Here is an 18,777-nt window from a genome sequence, read left to right on the forward strand (position 1 = left end):
ACCAAGCAGATAAGAGTGCCTGTAGTGTAGGTCAACCCTCCAAGTTAAAATTGGTACAGAAGCAATGTTTAGTGTATCTGGCTCATTGCTCATAGAATGGACCAGTCTTTCTGAGGTGATTCTCACCAGAACCAGGATAGATGCACACGTCGTTGATGTTCGTCTGGGGCTCAATGGAGGAGAACACTTTCCCCTGGGGTGAAACAGACCAAAGATATGGTTAGAATATCTGTTCTAGCACTGTGATTAGTTAGTTAGTGGTCTCTCCTTCATCAACCAAGTGTACAATGACATGGACATTTTTACCCAAAAAAATGCAAAGGCGTTTCCAAAAAAACTGACCACAACATTTAATTTTGAATACTTAATTCAAAGTGCGTTTGGAATTGTGCAGATGACAATGTTCTAAACCTACAAAAATCATCTTCGCTGGTATCTGTGACCAACAGATGCATATCTATATTCCCAGTCATGTGAAGTCCATAGACTAGGGCCTAATGAATTTATTTCAATTGACTGATGTCTTTATATGAACTGTAACTCAGTAAAATAGTTAAAATTGTTGCATGTTGTGTTTATATTTTTGCTCAGTATATATTTTTGTTCAGTATAGTGCACATGTTCAAAATTCATGGATGCCACCAGGACTTGAAGGTGGTCATTAAAGACTGGAGGGAAAGTGGGGTTATTCCAAATAGGGGTGTATGTTGATATTGTTCCTTTCCACCTCATGAGTTGATGTACATTTTCCCAAATACGAATGGAATTGAGAATCATTGGATTGTCTGTTTTTTTCTTCAATGCCTTGGAACCGAAGTAGTGAATATATTTTAGATCATAAGGTATTACATTTATGCCTTCAATACTTCTCTATGCACAAGGACAGTCTGCTGTCCATTGTTAACGTGAACACAGTTGTGCAGCCCAGTAATACACCTTCATATGAGGTAGTCCAAGACTTCCAGCTTTATAGGGTAAGTGTAAAACATAATTCCACTTTGACATTATGGGGTATTGTGTGTAGGCCAGTGACACAAAATCTCAATTTAATACATTTTAAATTCAGGTTGTAACCCAAAAAAATGTAAAACAAAATCAAGGGTAGTAAATACTTTCTGAAGGCACTGTAAATCCACTAATCACTGTAGGTGAAGGGGAGGAGACCGATGAAAGGATTTTTAAGCCTTAAAACAGCAGAGACATGGATTGTGTATGTGTGCCATTCAGAGGGTGAATGGGCAAGATGTTTTTTTTAAAAGTGTCTTTGAATGGGGTATGGTAGTAGGTGCCAGGCGCAGTACTTTGTGTCAATAACTGCAACGCTGCTGGGATTTTCACGCTCAACAGTTTCCCGTGTGTTTCCAAGAATGGTCCACAACCCAAAGGACATCCAGCCAACTTGACAACATTGGGAAGCATGAGTCAACATAGGCTAGCATCCCTGTGAAACGCTCGACACCTTGTAGAGTCCATGCCCCGCCGAATTGAGGCTATTCTGACAGCAAAAGAGGGTGCAACTCAGTATTAGGAATATATATATATAAAATAGTAATAAATCATAATAAACACGACTTGTGATTCCATTGGTAAATACAATATCGCCCAACTAGGACAAAAACAAAACAACATGTAAAACATTTCAGATTTTTTTTGTTTCAAATGTAAATATTTGTTAAAAAGTTGAAAAATGAGTCAGTATGTGTAATCTCCGACCATAGAGGGGTCTGGGTGGCTGCGTATTCAGCTCCCATACCAATCACCAACCACTGTGGAGTGTGACTGTCAGCACCACAGTGATTACTATTAAGGAGTCCTGTCTTGGGTTGGTTCTACCTTCTGAGATGGATGAGGCCCTTCTAAAGTATACATTGATCATTTGTCCTGGCCAGCGTGATAGGCCTACCCCTTGTTTGTTTTTTTAAGCCAAAGGAGTAGGTTATCCCTCTCTTGGACAATAACAAGAGAAATAAATATTAAAAGCACTTGCCATCCCTGTGTTAATTGAGAATCAAACAAATTTGATTATTTAAGCATAAAGCATCATTATAGTATATTAAAGAGAGAAATTGGTTAAACTTTCTAATTCTCCAATGAAATAAATGCAAACAGATGTAGACCTATACCCACTGGAGTGTACAGCCCGCAACCACGTGGGGCGCACTCGTCTTGACCCACTGGGGGACAGAGCACGATGATCACTAAGAGCAGGTGGTATAACTAAGCAATAAGGCCCGAGGAGGTATCGAACATGGCCAATATACCCTGGCTAAGAACTGTTTTTTATCACAACGCAACACGGAGTGCCTGGCTACAGCCCTTAGCCGTGGTATACTGGCCATACACAACAAACCCTGAGGTACATTATTAGTATTATAAACTGGTTACCAACATCATTAGACCTGTAAAAATAAATGTTTTGTCATACCCGTTGGTATGCGGTCTGATATACCACAGCGTTCAGCCAATCAACATTCAGGGCTCGAATCACCAGGTTTATAATGACTTGCAACATCAATGCAACATCTGTCCGCTCTGGGCACTGGTAGAGCCAAATTGAGTGCCATTTATTCACTTAATTTTTCAGAGTTTATCAGCTACATGTTCAGTTGGCTTGGTCACATTTCTCGTACATTCCACCTTGGGATTCAGTTAATTAATTTCAATATAAATTGTCCAACAAAGAGCTGGAAATAATGATTGAAAGGTGCATAATTATGGGCTTCGCCCACATAGCCTGCTTGTGTGTCTCTCTTTTATAAACTGGGCAATTGCTCATGTTTCTTCATTCATTCAACTCATTATCATGAATCATTGCACTTACAATGGGAGAATAAAAAGAAAAGGATAATCGACATGTGTTGACATATGTTGCTCACATTGATTACACATTTTTCAATTCATATATCAATTTCCCCATTATCATGCCTTAATTTGGCCAAAAGTAAATTACATTGTTTTTAAAGAAGGAAGAAAGCAACAAATAAAAGTACTGTGTGCTTACAATTTCAGGGTCTTAGGCTGAGTGACATTTGAACTCTCCCTGTCTTTTTCACATATGGGCCATTTCAATTCTTCGCACACACTCATGCCTTTATAGCCTATTGGCTCTTGATCATTCAGAAATAACTGTCTAGAGATCATAGCAATCATCATGTTGTCTTGTTCACTTGTCAGTTCGTTACTAAAAACAAATAGATCGTGGCCATTTCCACCGTTCTCCTTGTCCAGGTTATCCACAAATCTGGTAATTTATTTAGCTAATTTCAGTGTGATGTTTCTTTCCCTCCATTTGACCCGTAGTTGCGCAGGGTACACCAAAGGGAACAGGATTATTTTTTCCCCCATAGCTTTTTCTTTATGGTGTCAATTTCTCTGCGCTTCAGGTAGAGGTCTCTGCTCATGTTGGTGTACTGTAGATCCGTTGGCCCTCATACAAAAGTCCAACTTCCAACTTTTTGGCTTGGATGGCCAGTCATAGAACTTTATCTTTGTCCCTATAGTTAAGTAACTTTGCTATGATGCCCCTTGGTTTGCTGCTGGTGTCCCCTCCTGGGCCGCCTGTTCGAATGTGCTTATTCAATTGTGGGAGCCCGTGTGAAGTTCTCCTGGCCCAGAAGTTGTGTGGTATTACATTTTCCTGGAATTCTTCCATTCCGGTTGTTCCACAGCTTGAGGAAATTTACGAAACAAAGATTTGAGCGGTGACTGAAGTCGTCCATCCCGTTTACGTTGTCAGTAAGGCCCGTAATGATTGTATTTTTGTTCATCCACGGTTTTCTAGAGTTTCTCTCATGCAATTATCGCTAGAATTAACCCGGTTTCGGCCTCCTTCATACGTTTGCCCAGTTCAGTCATATCAGTTTAGATCTGATATTTTCTTCATCTTTTTCTGTTAGTAGTGTCTCTAAACTCACTTTAGTCGAGTCATCAGCTACTTGGTCCATAACCGCGTTGTTTCGCTGTGTTTGTTTTTATTTCTCGATCTAGTATTTGCCGTAACAATGAGTATGCCAACATGATGTTTGTTATTTCTTGACTTTTGAGTCGAGTTCTTTCAAATTTAACCGGTCTGGGCTAGGGGGCAGTATTTTCACGGCCGGATAAAAAACATACCCGATTTAAACTGGTTACTACTCTTTCCCAGAAACGAGAATATGCATATTATTAGTAGATTTGGATAGAAAACACTCTGCAGTTTCTAAAACTGTTTGAATGGTGTCTGTGAGTATAACAGAACTCATACGGCAGGCAAAAACCTGAGAACATTCCAAGCAGGAAGTGGCCTGTCTGACAATTTGTAGTTCTTTCTAGTCCCTTTCAAAACTACAGTATCTCTGGGGTTACGTTGCACTTTCTAAGGATTCCATTGGCTCTTTAAAGCCTTCAGAAAGCGGATTGAGGCGTCTCCTGTCTCTGGGCAGAGTATGGTAGCTCAGTTTGTCAGTGGTCTGCCTGGTGACAAAGAGATTGGATATGTGCGGTCCCGCGACCATGCTGTTTTTTCTTTTCCTCTTTCAATGTATACACTATTGTCCGGTTGGAATATTATCGCTATTTTACGAGAAAAATACCCCAAAAATTGATTTTAAACAGCGTTTGACATGCTTCTAAGTACGGTAAAGGAACATTTAGAATTATTTTGTCTCGAAATGCGCTCGCGCGTTACCCTTTGGATAGTGACCTGAACGCACGAACAAAAAGGAGGTATTTGGACATAACTATGGATTATTTGGAACAAAAACAACATTTCTTGTGGAAGTAGCAGTCCTGGGAGTGCATTCTGACGAAGATCAGCAAAGGTAATACAATTTTTCTAATAGTCATTCTGAGTTTAGTGAGCCCCGAAGTTGGCGGGTGTCAAAATAGCTAGCCGTGATGGCTGAGCTATGTACTCAGAATATTGCAAAATGTGCTTTTGCCAAAAAGCTATTTTAAAATCTGACATAGTGATTGCATTAAGGAGTTCTGTATCTATAATTCTTAAAATAATTGTTATGTATTTTGTCAACGTTTATGGTGAGTAATTTAGTAAATTCACCGGACGTTTTGGGTGGGAATGCATGTTCTGAACATCACATGCCAATGTAAAAAGCTGTTTTTGGATATAAATATGAACTTGATTGAACAAAACATGCATGTATTGTATAACATAATGTCCTAGGAGTGTCATCTGATGAAGATCAAAGGTTAGTGCTTCATTTAGCTGTGTTTTGGGTTTGTGACATACATGCTTGCTTGGAAAATGGCTGTGTGATTATTTGTGGCTATGTACTCTAACAATCTAATGTTTTGCTTTCGCTGTAAAGCCTTTTTGAAATCGGACAATGTGGTTAGATTAACGAGAGTCTTGTCTTTAAAATGGTGTAAAATAGTCGTACGTAAAAATGGAAATTATTGCATTTTTGAGGTTTTGTATTTCGCACCACGCTCTTCCACTGGCTGTTGAATAGAGTGGGACGGTGACGTGCCACCTAGCCCATAGAGGTTAAAACCTCTTGAGGATACCCTAGGATAGGGGGCGCCACAGCGCATTTTGAAAAAAAAACGTTCCCATTTTCAACGGCCTAGTAATCAAACTCAGAAGCTAGGGCATGCATATACTTATTATATATGGATAGAAAACACTCTAAAGTTTCTAAAACTGTTTGAATGGTGTCTGTGAGTATAACAGAACTCAAATGGCAGTCAAAACCCCGAGACCGATTGAAACAGGAAGTGGAATTCTGAATTGTGGACTCGACTTCTCATCTTTCCTTATTAATCACACCGTTAACAATGGTTCAGTGAGCACTTCCTATTGCTTCCACTAGATGTCGCCAGTCTTTTCACAGTGGTTTGAGCCTTATACGGTCGAAACTCAGTGAATGAGACGAGTTGCAAATTGGTCACAGGGGATGGGCCATCACCATTATGACGCCGGCGGCCATGTCAACCCCCACCTTTGGAAACGGTTTTAAAGGCCATGAAATCATCCCCCTCGAATCTTATTGGCTCTCTTGGTGTTACAGGCCCTGAAGATTAATGTTTTACAACGTTTGACATGTTTGAACGAACCTACAGGCGGGAGAATCTCATTTTATCCGGAACTTCAGCCCTGCGCTTGGAGAGAGCCATAGGACGCGCTACCAACAGCAGGCTAATGGAACGTGAAGTATGGACTTTTTGACCGAAAATACATCTGTTGTGGACCTGGGATGCTTTCTGATGAAGACAACTAAAGGTAGGCGATTATTGACAATATTATACAAGATGAGATATGACATGCGATTGTTTCCAAGATGGCGCCGAGCTCTGTATATTAGCTCATTTTCTGAGTATCGCATCTCCTTTTATCGCAAAGTGTGATTACCCAGTAAAGTTAATTTAAAATCTGGTATGAGAGGTGTTCTCAAGAGATATTAATCTATAAATGTTAGATTGACAATATAAATTAAAAAAATCGTTATAGGATAGTAATTTAAGGAAATGTAGCATTGTTTACCGGGACGCATTTGAGGGGAAATTATTTAGTCAACCTCAGACAGAGATGTAAAATGCTGTTTTTATATATAAATATGACCTTTATTGAACAAAAGAATGCATGCATTGTATAACGATGTCCTAGGGGTGCCATCTGATGAAGTTTGTAAAAGGTTAGTGCTGCATTTAGCTGTTTTTTGATTATATGTGATGCAAGTGGTTGGTCGGAAAATGGCTATGAAGCTGCTTTTTACGATGGACTCATCTAACATAATCTAATGATTTGCTTTTCCTGTAAAACCTTTTTGAAATCGGACGACGTGGGTCGATTCAGGAGAGGTTTTATCTACAAAAAAAAAAAAAAGGTTTTTTAAAAAATTTTTAATTATGATTTTTTTTTAATGCTAATTGGCGATATGATTTTTCGCTGGATTTTGATCCCGCTGACGGGACGAGACGCTGAAGAGGTTTTTAAGAGGCACATTTTGTTTATAAAAAAGGGAATGCCAAGTGGATCACCTTTACCTTACTACCTCACGGTCACCATACTGGAAATAGTCTTATATGTTATATTCTAAAATTGACATAAAAGCAATATGTGCATTTTCCCACCGGAGGGTTGTTTCCTTCAAACAGACTTGTTGAAGATAAAAGCCTGTGCATGATAATATAGTGCACATAAAAATAACTTCAGTGGTTAAATTCCCATGTATCGAATAAAAAAATAAAAGTTATATGGGTTTCCATTGCATTTTCAACTCTACTGATGGTTTTGTCAGTAACATTTTTGCATTATATAGCAAATGTGCCAACTGTGGCCTTGGCATGTGCGCTCTACCCAACAGCTCTCAGATACAGTGCGTGTATAGCCTACATGATGAGATTATTATGAACAAAAAATATAGATTATTTTGATTAGTCAAACTGCAGGTAAGCATCATGTCACCAGAATAAGACTCAATGTTTACAGGAAAGAAGCATCAAGCTCATCACAGTGCATTCTCACCACCCTGTGAAGTTCAACATTTAGTTAATCTGTAGCCTAATAAACAGCATGCTTACTAGAGTCGTAGTGGGAGGACCACACAACATATCATCGCGTGACTCCAAGTTTACATCGATATGATTATTATTATATAAATATTTGTGCATAAAGGCATTTACACCACCATTTCTCTGATAATTCAAGAGGAACTGAGTGGTTTAACTACGTTGCAGATATGAAACAAACATACAATCATTATAAATCAGTAAAAAAAGATCAAATTCCCAGTTTATGCTTCAAAACCAACTTCATAAGAGATTTTAAAAGTAGGTTCTATTTGACTTAAAATTACATGACATACATTAATTAAGGCATTGTTGGCAGAATAGATGGATGCAGTTCAATGCCTGATTAATGTAATTCACCAATACATTTCTTGGTAGTCCAAAAAATATTGCAATCAGGTTGTAAATCCCTGCTGGCCTGGTACATTGTTTGCTGGCCTGTAACTAAGGCTGGGAATGTTAAAAAAAATCTAACTAGCAAGGGCAATGATTACAAGGCCCGTGGCACGAATAGGACACAAAAGCGAGTCTACAGCAAAAAAAAAAGTCTAACATGTTTTAAGTTTAAAATGTTACAACAAACCTATAGCTACATTTTTGTTATTTGGAATTATTCACATCTGCAAGCATAATAGCAGAGGCTGGACAAATATATTTCTCTCTTATTTGTTGTAATATGTTAAAACGCTATATACAACATTCTATGTACATACGTGGGCATTATAAAGGGCCATTTTTTCCCAAATAAAAACAATGGCCAGTTTGGATCGCAGTTATACTTTTTTGTATGTCTGGCCCGTGAATTCGTTGTGTTTTTTCAATATTGCCCATGCGCTGATTGAGTTTGACACCACTGGGATAGGCGTGTCTATTTATGCAACTAGCTATTTATTTAGCAAGCTGAAAACACGGAGCCTAATGTTAGCTAGCTGCTGGGAGGATGTCATGTCATTGGAGGAGTGGATGAGTGACCGACTTTTTCCCCTTATATTGGTTTTTGGTGGCTAAGGCTAGAGATGCAGGTGTCATTTGGTTAGCTAGCAAGAAATGTGAATCGCTTTGCTATGCTGAACTTGGACTATTAACTGTCAGTTAGGGGCTCGTAAGTAAGCATTTCACTGTAAGGTCTACACCTGTTGTATTCAGCACATGTGACTAATAAAATTCGATTTGATCCACAGTTAGCATATCTTTTAGATGTCAATCAAACGTATTTGGCATTGATCAAGTGGGCAGGCTGGCAAGTAAGTTCCTATTCTGTTGTTCAAATATGGGTTGGGAAAAGCATGCATTGGCAGGCAAGCTGCAGAAGAACGAGCAGGCTACTATTCCCGATCGTTGCCATTTTGACAGCCAACTAGCTTAAAAAGTTTGAGAGGGTTTATCTAATGTTCCCTCGTTAGATTATCTCGTTCTGGCTAGCATTAGTTGTTGATCTTGTTGTTGTTCACGTGTATAGGCAACTGAGGGAGATATGGCCTACCTTTTCATGGTTGTTAATATCAGTAGGACTGAAGTTTCCAAATGTAAGAGGACTCCCATGGTATTTACATAAAACATCAATTCAGGTGTCTTTTGTGGCTTTTGGCGAAAGCATTCTAATGATCTAAAGTTCCGCTGTTTCAACTGTCTGTAAACACACAGTCCAGTTCAAAGTGAATGATGGCAAGCCTGTGTGGCCAATGGCTTATTTGTATATAGGCCTACTGTAGATTGGATTGGCTATGGCTATTGAACTTTCAAATGCTTTACTTGGCTCATCGTGCTCTAGTGACTCCTAGTGGTGGGCAGATGAACGTGTTTCCTCTGACACATTGGTGCAGCTGGCTTCCGGGTTATGGGAGTGGGTGGGTCATGCTTCATAGGACGCATGACTCGACCTTCACCTCTCCCGAGCCCGTTGGAGAGTTACAGGGATCAGACAAAATTGTATTCACAAATTAGGGAGAAAAGGGGGGTAATTCAAAAGAATAATTTCAAAGTTGGATGGAAACCTGGTTGATGTCTGGTTTCCAAAAACATGAATCAAATATCTTTTCAACATTCATAAACATTTACCGTGTCTTTGTTCCAGATCTTGATGATCTTGGAGTCCGCAGTCAGAACCAGGTCTAGGTGGTCCTGGAAGTTGACAGACTTGATAGGCAGGCCATAGTAATGGTCTTTTACCAGCAGGGGGCGGCTGGAGCGCAGGTCATAGAGTAGGACCTACAGTACCAGGCAGACAGATCGTCAGTGGGGAAACTTGTGGGGAGGGGAACATTTTGGCAGTTTTCGTCATTATCCCAGCTATTAGGACACACAAGACGCCATTGTAAAAGTTCATACCTGCCCAGTGCTCGTTCCCACAGCCATGGTGAGAGAGCCGTTAAACTTGAGTGCGCTGACTGATGGCAAGCCCTCCACTCTAAAGACAAACACATCCAGATCATGGATTTAAACTATGCCGTTTTTCTACATACATATAACTGTTCATGTTCTAGTGTTGTACTTGCTCTGTTCCCTCTGTGACGCTGCTCAAGGCACAGTCTAGCATCCCCACCCGACTTCGTACACGAGGGTCCCAGCACTCCACTTTCCCCTAGCCACCAACAACACAGGGAACATGGTTAGACACACACAGGCACACACACAAAATTATGTCAATAGGGTTCAGGTTATGTCCGATCCATTCACTCTTTACATGCACATAGGCTCCACCCACCTCTGCTGTTCCTGAAGCGAACAGTTGATGGACAGGATTGATGTCACACACATTGTGCTCCCTTGTCAGTCAGAGAAATGACAAAAAGAGACATGATCACACCATATGCATACTGACGAGTCTTGTAATGACTGGCACAACAACGAAATGTATCTCGGATTGTTTTGGCAACTCTCACATATAAACTTAATTGGAAGAAAGGATGTTTGATATGCTTTTTAAAATTTGTAACAAACCATTTTTTGGAAACTCATGAAAGTTGACAATATAGGGCCCTTTTTAAGACCTTTAGATGCCACCTGTAAGACCCAATGATCCGTACATGATACAGACAACACCTTATTGTCAATATACTCATAATAGTGTCCTCTAAAATAGGGAGTATCCCTACATTCTGAAATACAATTTCACACATGAATTTATTCAACATTAAAACCATTCATATTAAAAAGGTACTAAACAGAATTTCTCCCCTATGTGGAAGTTAGGTGATTTGCAAGAACACTGGCTGCATTCAAAACAAATATCCCCCTTCCCTACACCCATTTCACTGTAACATTTTTAACTATTTTCTACATTGTATAATAATAGTAAAGACATCAAAATTATAAAATAACATATGGAATCATGTATTAACCAAAAAGTGTTAAATTAAAATATATTTTATAGTTGAGATTCTTCAAAGAAGCCACCCTTTGCCTTGATGACAGCTTTGCACACTCTTGGCATTCTCTCAACCAGCTTCATTAGATAGTCACCTGGAATGCATTTAAATGAACAGGTGTGCCTTGTTAAAAGTTAATTTGTGGAATTTCTTTCCTTCTTAATTAATGCGTTTGAGCCAATCAGTTGTGTTGTGACAAGGTAGGGGTGGTATACAGAAGATTTGGTAAAAGACCGAGTCCATATTATGGCAAAAACATCTCAAATAAGCAAAGAGAAACGACAGTCCATCATTACGTTAAGACATGGTCAGTCAATCTGGAAAATGTCAAGAACTTTGAAAGAGCAATGATGAAACTGGTTCTCATGAGGACCGCTACAGGAAAGGAAGACCCAGAGTTAACTCTGCTTCAGAGGATAAGTTCATTAGAGCTAACTGCACCTCATATTCCAGCCCAAATAAATGCTTCACAGAGTTCAAGTAACAGACACATCTCAACATCAACTGTTCAGAGGAGACTGCGTGAATCAGGCCTTCATGGTCGAATTGCTGCAAAGAAACCACTACTAAAGAACTCCAATAAGAAGAAGAGACTTGCTTGGGCCAAAAAACACAAGCAATGGACATTAAACTGGTGGGAATTTGTCCTTTGGTCTGAAGAGTCCAAATTTGAGATTTTTGGTTCCAACTGCAGTGTCTGTGAGACGCAGAGTAGGTTCACGGATGATCTCTGCATGTGTGGTTCCGTGAAGCATGGAGGTGGTGGTGTGTTGGTGCTTTTCTGGTGACACTGTCAGTGATATAGTTAGAATTCAAGGCACACTTAGCCAGCATGGCTACCACAGCATTCTGCAGTGATACGCCATCCCATCTGGTTTGCGCTTAGTGGGACTATCACTTGTTTTTCAACAGGACAATGACCCAACACACCTCCAGGCTGTGTAAGGTCTATTTGACCAAGAAGGAGAGTGATGGAGTGCTGCATCAGATGACCTTGCCTCCACAATCACCCAACCTCAACCTAATTGAGATGATTTGGGATGAGTTGGACCGCAGAGTGAAGAAAAAGCAGCCAACAAGTGCTTAGCATATGTGGGAACTCCTTCAAGACTGTTGGAAAAGCATTCCTCATTAAGCTAGTTGAGAGAATGCCAAGAGTGTGCAAAGCTGTCATCAAGGCAAAGTGTGGCTGCTTTGAAGAATATACTTCTTGATTCCATATGTGTTATTTCATTATTCTACAATGTAGAAAACAGTCAAAATAAAGAAAAACCCTTGAATGAGCAGGTGTGTCCAAACTTTTGACTGGTACTGTATTTCACAGTGATTTAGATGGTACAATGATTCTCTACAGTATTCAGTTCTTGTTTTCTCACAAACTGAAATTGAACGAATTGTGCAGATTTTTAGCAACCAAGAAATGACAACGATTTCTACTTTGTTTCCACAGCCACAAAGGCAAAACAGCTATCCCATTTCGACAACAGACGCCAGTCTGGCGGGAGAAATCAATAGGTGAATATCAAAGCCAATCATAACACTGTGTAAGTAATACTGTGAAACACTATCATTCCACTATTACTGCAGATATCTTATGGACATTTTATGAACATTGTTGAAATTACAATGCCCCTTTAATATCTCAAAAGTACCGCCTTTGATTTTGTTTATCTGTAAAGACATACTGTTTTAAACAATATACACTCATTCAACTACTGTACATAACAATTCCAGAATGGTCTCTCTGCTGCTTTTGAAGAAATTATCCATTTTATAGATAGAAATTGACATTATATGATTGATACTTTATTCAAAAGTACCAGAGGCCACTCTGGAAATGTGATGTTTTTGAAGAGTATTGTTCCAAACAATATGTCTAAAAATAAGCAAAATCAAAAAAGGTACTTTTTATATAATCATAATATTTTGAATATATGTTGAATAAATTTATTTGAAAATGTCTATTTCAGGATATAAACATACTCCATATTTTAGAACACACTATAAGGAGTATATGACATCAAGATGTTGTCTGTATCATGTACGCTTCATGGATCATAGGGTATTACAGGAGGCATCTACAGGAATAAAAGGGGCCTAAAATTGGCACTTTCTGAAATATCTTCCAAAATAAAAGTTTGTGATACAATTGTGAAAACCATGTTAAACATCCTTTCTCAAAATTAGGTTGTGAGAATTGCCAGAACAATCTGTGACACCAAAAATATTTCCACGCAATGCTGTGGTGGAATCGGCCACAGCTGGCTTCATAAATAAAGTATTGTTGATGTATACTTACACAGCATCTGTCTGAAGGGAGTTGAGGAACCTGCCTTGCTCCAGATTGAGTCTGAATATTTCTGAGCTGAAAAAGGTTTCAGTCTTACTGTACGCTGTCAACATTAACACAACTTGTCTTTATTTTACTGCTACTCTTTAATAACGTTACCTGTATTTCTTATTTGTACTGCATTGTTGGTTAAGGGCTCGTAAGTAAGCATTTCACTGTAAAGTCTACACCTGTTGTATTCAGCGCATGTGACTAATAAAACTTGATTTGAAGTTAAAGCCAAGTAAAATGATACATAGGAAATCAAGACAGTGAATGATCCACCTCCTTTGGCTTTTAACCCTTACCTTGCCCCAACAAAGTAGAGGTCGCAGGAGGGGTAGTGGTAGGCAAAGTCCCTACCAAACTTGGGAATGCGTGTCTTGTAGTAGTGTCCATGCTGCGAGTGGAACTCCACGTACCGGTTACAGTGCAGAAACACCAACTACACAAACAACAATATCAGGTCACATTTACTTGTAGAAGATGGAGTTTAGATAACCCCCACTGCGGGAAACAACCAAGGAAACAACCAAGGAAGGTAAGTCTGTCTTACCTTTGAGTAGTCATCGGACAGAATGTCAAAGGCCACAACTGTGAGGTGAAAAATAACACACTTTCAGAACTAGCTACAAGAAAAAATAATATCTAGTGGTTAAGAATTTTTTACAATGCAAAAAGTTTATTTATTGGTGACCATCACATTATGGCAATTGTGTATGTCGGGTGTGTGTTAGTCACAAAACATGGCGATGTCTTAAAATTATGTAGACAACGCCATACATAGAAAAATCCTTAATGTCCCTTGTTTGTCACAAATGTAAAAATATATATTTCAAATTAACCTGCCAATTGTCGTGGTGTTGGTCCCTCAGTTGGTCGAAATAGTTAATACGCAAACCACGCATACTAACCAAAGTCTTGCAGGTGTTTACATGGTTTTGCCAGATGATATAAATGTCTACTTCAGTACCAGTGCTCTAAAAAGTTGGGTAAACAATACATTCCTCTGGATATTTACTTTCCAGCAGACTAAATTCAAATATAATTGTATTCAACATTCCGGCTTGTAGAGGACCTGAGAGGGACCTTTCCAGAATCAAACACTGTCATATTCCAGACGGTGTACTTAGAAATTCAGTGACTGGTCCCCAGGCAGGTGTGTGTTCGCTTGAAAATGTGTATGTCTGGCTGCACCGTAGTTAAATATTAAGGACATAGTAACTGGTTCAGGCCTGTGAGCTTTCATTAGTGGAGTCAGGACTGGCTGACACCATCACTGAGACAGCTGGATCCTCTTCCTATGGAGCAGCCACTCACTTCACAACAAAAGGAGGGAGGGATACTTGCAGGGATTCCCATAGCACACCAGAGTTCCAGCGGACCACAGAAGCAGAATGATTACCCAACGATTATGTAACAATATAACTACTGGTTCTATCACTTACCATCCGAATCCAGACACCGTTCAAACTTCAAGGACAACTGATACGTGTCATAGCATCGGATCCTGGGTTTGTATGTGCCTAAAAGGATGTTAAAAGAAAGTGACAAATCCATATAACAGCAATTAGTGTTTTCTACAAGCACATGCAGAAGCCAGCAAAATAAAATAATGATCCAGCTAAGATCCCCCGTGCTGGAGTGAAGACATTTTTGCATCTCCATTCTGGTGGCGTCTGGTACACTCAGAATCCATCCGAAATACACAGCAAAATTATTGAATACTTTATTGAAATTACCTCCCAGACTGGAAACATTTGTTGTGGTATTGTGTTTACAATTTAAATTACTGAAAATGCATGGATTCAGTTAAATGTTTGTTTTTTTGGATATCGTCTAGGCCTATATGATCAGGACTATTTAAGTATGAGAACATTAAACCAATGTATTTTTATTTGTTTACATTTAACCCGTCTTCGAGATTAAAGTATTTTACTGCAAGTTATGAATTGCCACAATTGTTTGTTCTTCAAATTATGTATTTTATTAAAACAGAAAAATTAAGTAAATAGTCCAAATTACTTAGAAAAATGTATTAAAAGGTTCAATATAATAAAATCAAACAAATTGTGTGATGGGCACTTTTCAAATTGAAAAATGGGTATCTAAAATAACAGAACAGGTGCTCAATTAAGTTCTGGGTCCATACGTGTTAAGAGAAGATCGTCATCAGCTAAATTGTTTGCAACTCTTTTTTGATTACAGTGTGTAATTCAGTAAAAAAAAAAAAGACTTGTTTAACAACCGACCCACAAATATCTGCAATACAGGTATAATCGAAGAAGGAACCAGGTGTTAATCATGGGCTTTGATAAAATCAGTAGACCTATATCAATATCTTTGAAAATAACATATACAGTGCATTCAGAAAGTATTCAGACCCCTTGACTTTTTCCACATTTTGTTATGTTACAGCCTTATTCTAAAATTAATTCAATTGTTTTTTCCCCTCATCAGTCTACACACAATACCCTATAATGACTAAGCAAAAATCATTTTTTTAAGTAAAAAGATAATGAAATATCACATTTACATAAGTATTCAGACCCTTTACTGAGTACTTTGTTGAAGCACTTGTGGCAGCGATTACAGCCTTGAGTCTTGGGTATGACGCTACAAGCTTGGCACACCTGTATTTGGGGAGTTCCTCCCATTCTTCTCTCCAGATCCTCTCAAGCTCTGTCAAGTTGGATGGAGAGCGTCACTGCACAGCTATTTTCATGTCTCTCCAGAGATGTTCGATCGGGTTCAAGTCCGATATCTGGCTGGGCCACTCAAGGATATTCAGAGACTTGTCCCGAAGCCACTCCTGCATTATCTTGGCTGTGTGCTTAGGGTCGTTGTCCTGTTGGAAGATGAACCTTCATCCCAGTCTGAGTTCCTGAGCGCTCTGGAGCAGGTCTGTCAGAGTGATCATCAGGTTCTTGGTCACCTCCCTGGCCAAGGCACTACCCCCCCCTTATGTAAATAAGGCATTTGCAAACATTTCTAAAAACCTGTTTTTGCTTTGTCATTATGGGGTATTGTGTGTAGATTGATGAGGGGGGAAAAATAATTTCATAGATTTTAGAATAAGGCTGTAACGTAACAAAACATGGGAAAAGTAAAGGGGTCTGAACACTTTCCGAATGCAATGTAAGTATCATTAGCTTTTAAAACAATTAAATCTGTTTTCTTTTATGATATTTTGGAACAGAGTGAGACTATCACTCCACTAGCCTACATATTGTTTCTGCAGTGAGGAGGATTCACCATCTTCATGGAATGTTTTCATAATTTATCTGCAGATAACCAGGAGCCAACTGAACGGCTCTCTTAACGACACGATTCGGTAGGCTACTGGTGAGTCACCCACATAACGTCACTGTCTGGAAAGTTCTGCTGGACTTCATATCGAAAATACAAAAAATATCTTTAGTTTACTTGTCCCGATGTGATACCATGGATATATAATTACATTGTATGATTTATGAATAGCAAGGATATATGAGATCGACTTTATTCAGTCAGTTCAACACCATTTATAAACCAGTCAAGCTTGCTGTTCGTCAATCAAATCACAGTAAGCCCATGCACTAGGACTGCGTGGCTGTACATAAAACAAGCAAAAGAAAATAAATCAATGTGCCAGAAAATAATAGGCTAAATGGATTTCGGCTCATAATTACCACATTATATGGGACGTGCAAATTGGCGAATATAGACGAAGGGACATCATGCTCGGCAGACTTTTTTTCTGACTTGCGAAATGTAAAAATGGCTAATTTAGGTGGCAAAAGTACCCCGCTGAAAATGAGTGTGTAACTGGCTGCATAGCCAACAGCAGCGCTGGAGGAAAGCACTGCAATTACTTACAATCCTTTACTGTTCTAATAATATGCCAAATTAAATCTGACAGTGACGGCAAGCCAAATCCTCACCTGCTGCTAGAATAAACTGCCCATCCCTTGACACTTTGATTGAGGTGCACACTGTGGGCATCTCAAAGTCCTGGATGAGCTCGATCCTGCGTTGGATGTCTGAGAAAAATACATAAGGGAGGTGACGCGTGAGCACAGGAAAATATACAGTCTGACAACTTGGCCAGCACACAAACACCTGTAAGACATTGACATTAGTAAAATGAATACTCACCAACATCATTATTTTGCAATGCCCTTTTCTTCCGATCTGAAAGCCACTGGAAAACAAATATTGAGACGTGTGTTATCACATAATCTGGTTATTCTGACAAGCTACTGTTTACTTTGTGAGCTCATACCCAATTTCACAGCAATATAAACCTCCATGCTTACTGGCCATGGATGTAGCTAGTTGGCTAGCTAACTTAGTTGCTTGGCATGCCTTTGCTTCAAGACAAGACCGAGAGCAATAACGTTATAGTAGCTAATAAAAAAACACTTGACTAGGGAGATTTAATCGGTTATCAAAGTAGTATATATTAGCAGTAGCTAACTAGCTTATTTGTATTGTAAGTTAGCTTGCTTGCTTGCTAACGTTAGTTAGCTAGCTAGCTACTTTTGAAAACTTGTCTTACCTCTGGAAGAGACTTTCCGTGGCTTAAATTATAAATCTTCACATCATTCACACTGGATATCTGCATTGTCGAGGCTGTCAAATATACTTTCCACTCATAACACTGATGTACAATAATTGTAAGTTCTAAGTATTAAAAACGCATGCCCCACGTTGCCACAAACAACAGGAAGTGTTGGTCTTTACTATTTAGGTCCGTGTGGAAGCCGAAAACAATAGATCTTCGGTGGGATTTATCAGCGGTTGGCATCTAACGTCATTACCGCCACCTACTGTACTGGAGTGTGGGCCAGAGACAGGGAGAAACTAAATCCTACCTGCCAGCCCTGTTGCTCTTAAAAAAGATAACAACATATTTTAGACTATATCTAATGACGTTCTTCTCAATATACTCTTTAAACTAATTTCCTGTATCCCCTTCTCCCTCATACTAGATCTCAGCCTTTCTCTTTCCCTCTGATACTGCCCACACTATTTTTTGTAATTTTTTTTTATTTCACCATTATTTAACCAGGTAGGCAAGTTGACAACAAGTTCTCATTTACAACTGCGACTTGGCCAAGATAAAGCAAAGCAGTGTGACACAGACAACAACACAGAGTTACACACGGAGTAAACAATAAACAAGCCAATAACACAATAAACAAGTCAATGATACAGTAGAAAAAAGAAAGTCTATATACAGTGTGTGCAAAAGGCATGAGGAGGTAGGCAATAAATAGGCCATAGGAGCAAATAATTACAATTTAGCAGATTAACACTGGAGTGATAAATGAGCATATGATGGTATGCATGTAGAGATACAGGTGTGCAAAAGAGCAGAAAAGTAAATAAAATAAAAACAGTAAGGGGATGAGGTAGGTAGATAGGGTGGGCAATGTACAGATGGACAATGTGCAGCTGCAGCGATCGGTTAGCTGCTCAGATAGCGATTGTTTAAAGTTGGTAAGGGAAATAAAAGTCTCCAACTTCAGCGATTTTTGCAATTCGTTCCAGTCACTGGCAGCAGAGAACTGGAATGAAAGGCGACCA

The 18,777-nt window shown here is 39.1% G+C and overlaps 1 protein-coding gene across 1 annotated transcript in view; it reads right to left on the minus strand.

Annotated features, from left to right (window-relative positions):
- LOC106600602 (nucleolar protein 10) overlaps positions 1–17,958 on the minus strand; it is a 38,085-nt gene extending 20,127 nt beyond the window's left edge. The window contains exons 1-12 of the mRNA XM_014192098.2: positions 17,747–17,958; positions 17,344–17,389; positions 17,130–17,228; positions 14,655–14,732; positions 13,763–13,800; positions 13,515–13,651; positions 13,177–13,242; positions 10,214–10,274; positions 10,005–10,090; positions 9,838–9,916; positions 9,568–9,717; positions 127–193 (exon numbers count right to left, since the gene is read on the minus strand). Of these exons, the coding sequence (XP_014047573.1) occupies positions 127–193; positions 9,568–9,717; positions 9,838–9,916; positions 10,005–10,090; positions 10,214–10,274; positions 13,177–13,242; positions 13,515–13,651; positions 13,763–13,800; positions 14,655–14,732; positions 17,130–17,228; positions 17,344–17,389; positions 17,747–17,812 (973 nt within the window). The 5' untranslated portion in view covers positions 17,813–17,958. The remainder of the gene's footprint in view (positions 1–126; positions 194–9,567; positions 9,718–9,837; positions 9,917–10,004; positions 10,091–10,213; positions 10,275–13,176; positions 13,243–13,514; positions 13,652–13,762; positions 13,801–14,654; positions 14,733–17,129; positions 17,229–17,343; positions 17,390–17,746) is intronic.
- Positions 17,959–18,777: the final 819 nt, after the last annotated feature.

Source organism: Salmo salar, chromosome ssa01 (assembly GCF_905237065.1).
Source record: "Salmo salar chromosome ssa01, Ssal_v3.1, whole genome shotgun sequence".
NCBI classification, from domain to species: domain Eukaryota; kingdom Metazoa; phylum Chordata; class Actinopteri; order Salmoniformes; family Salmonidae; genus Salmo; species Salmo salar.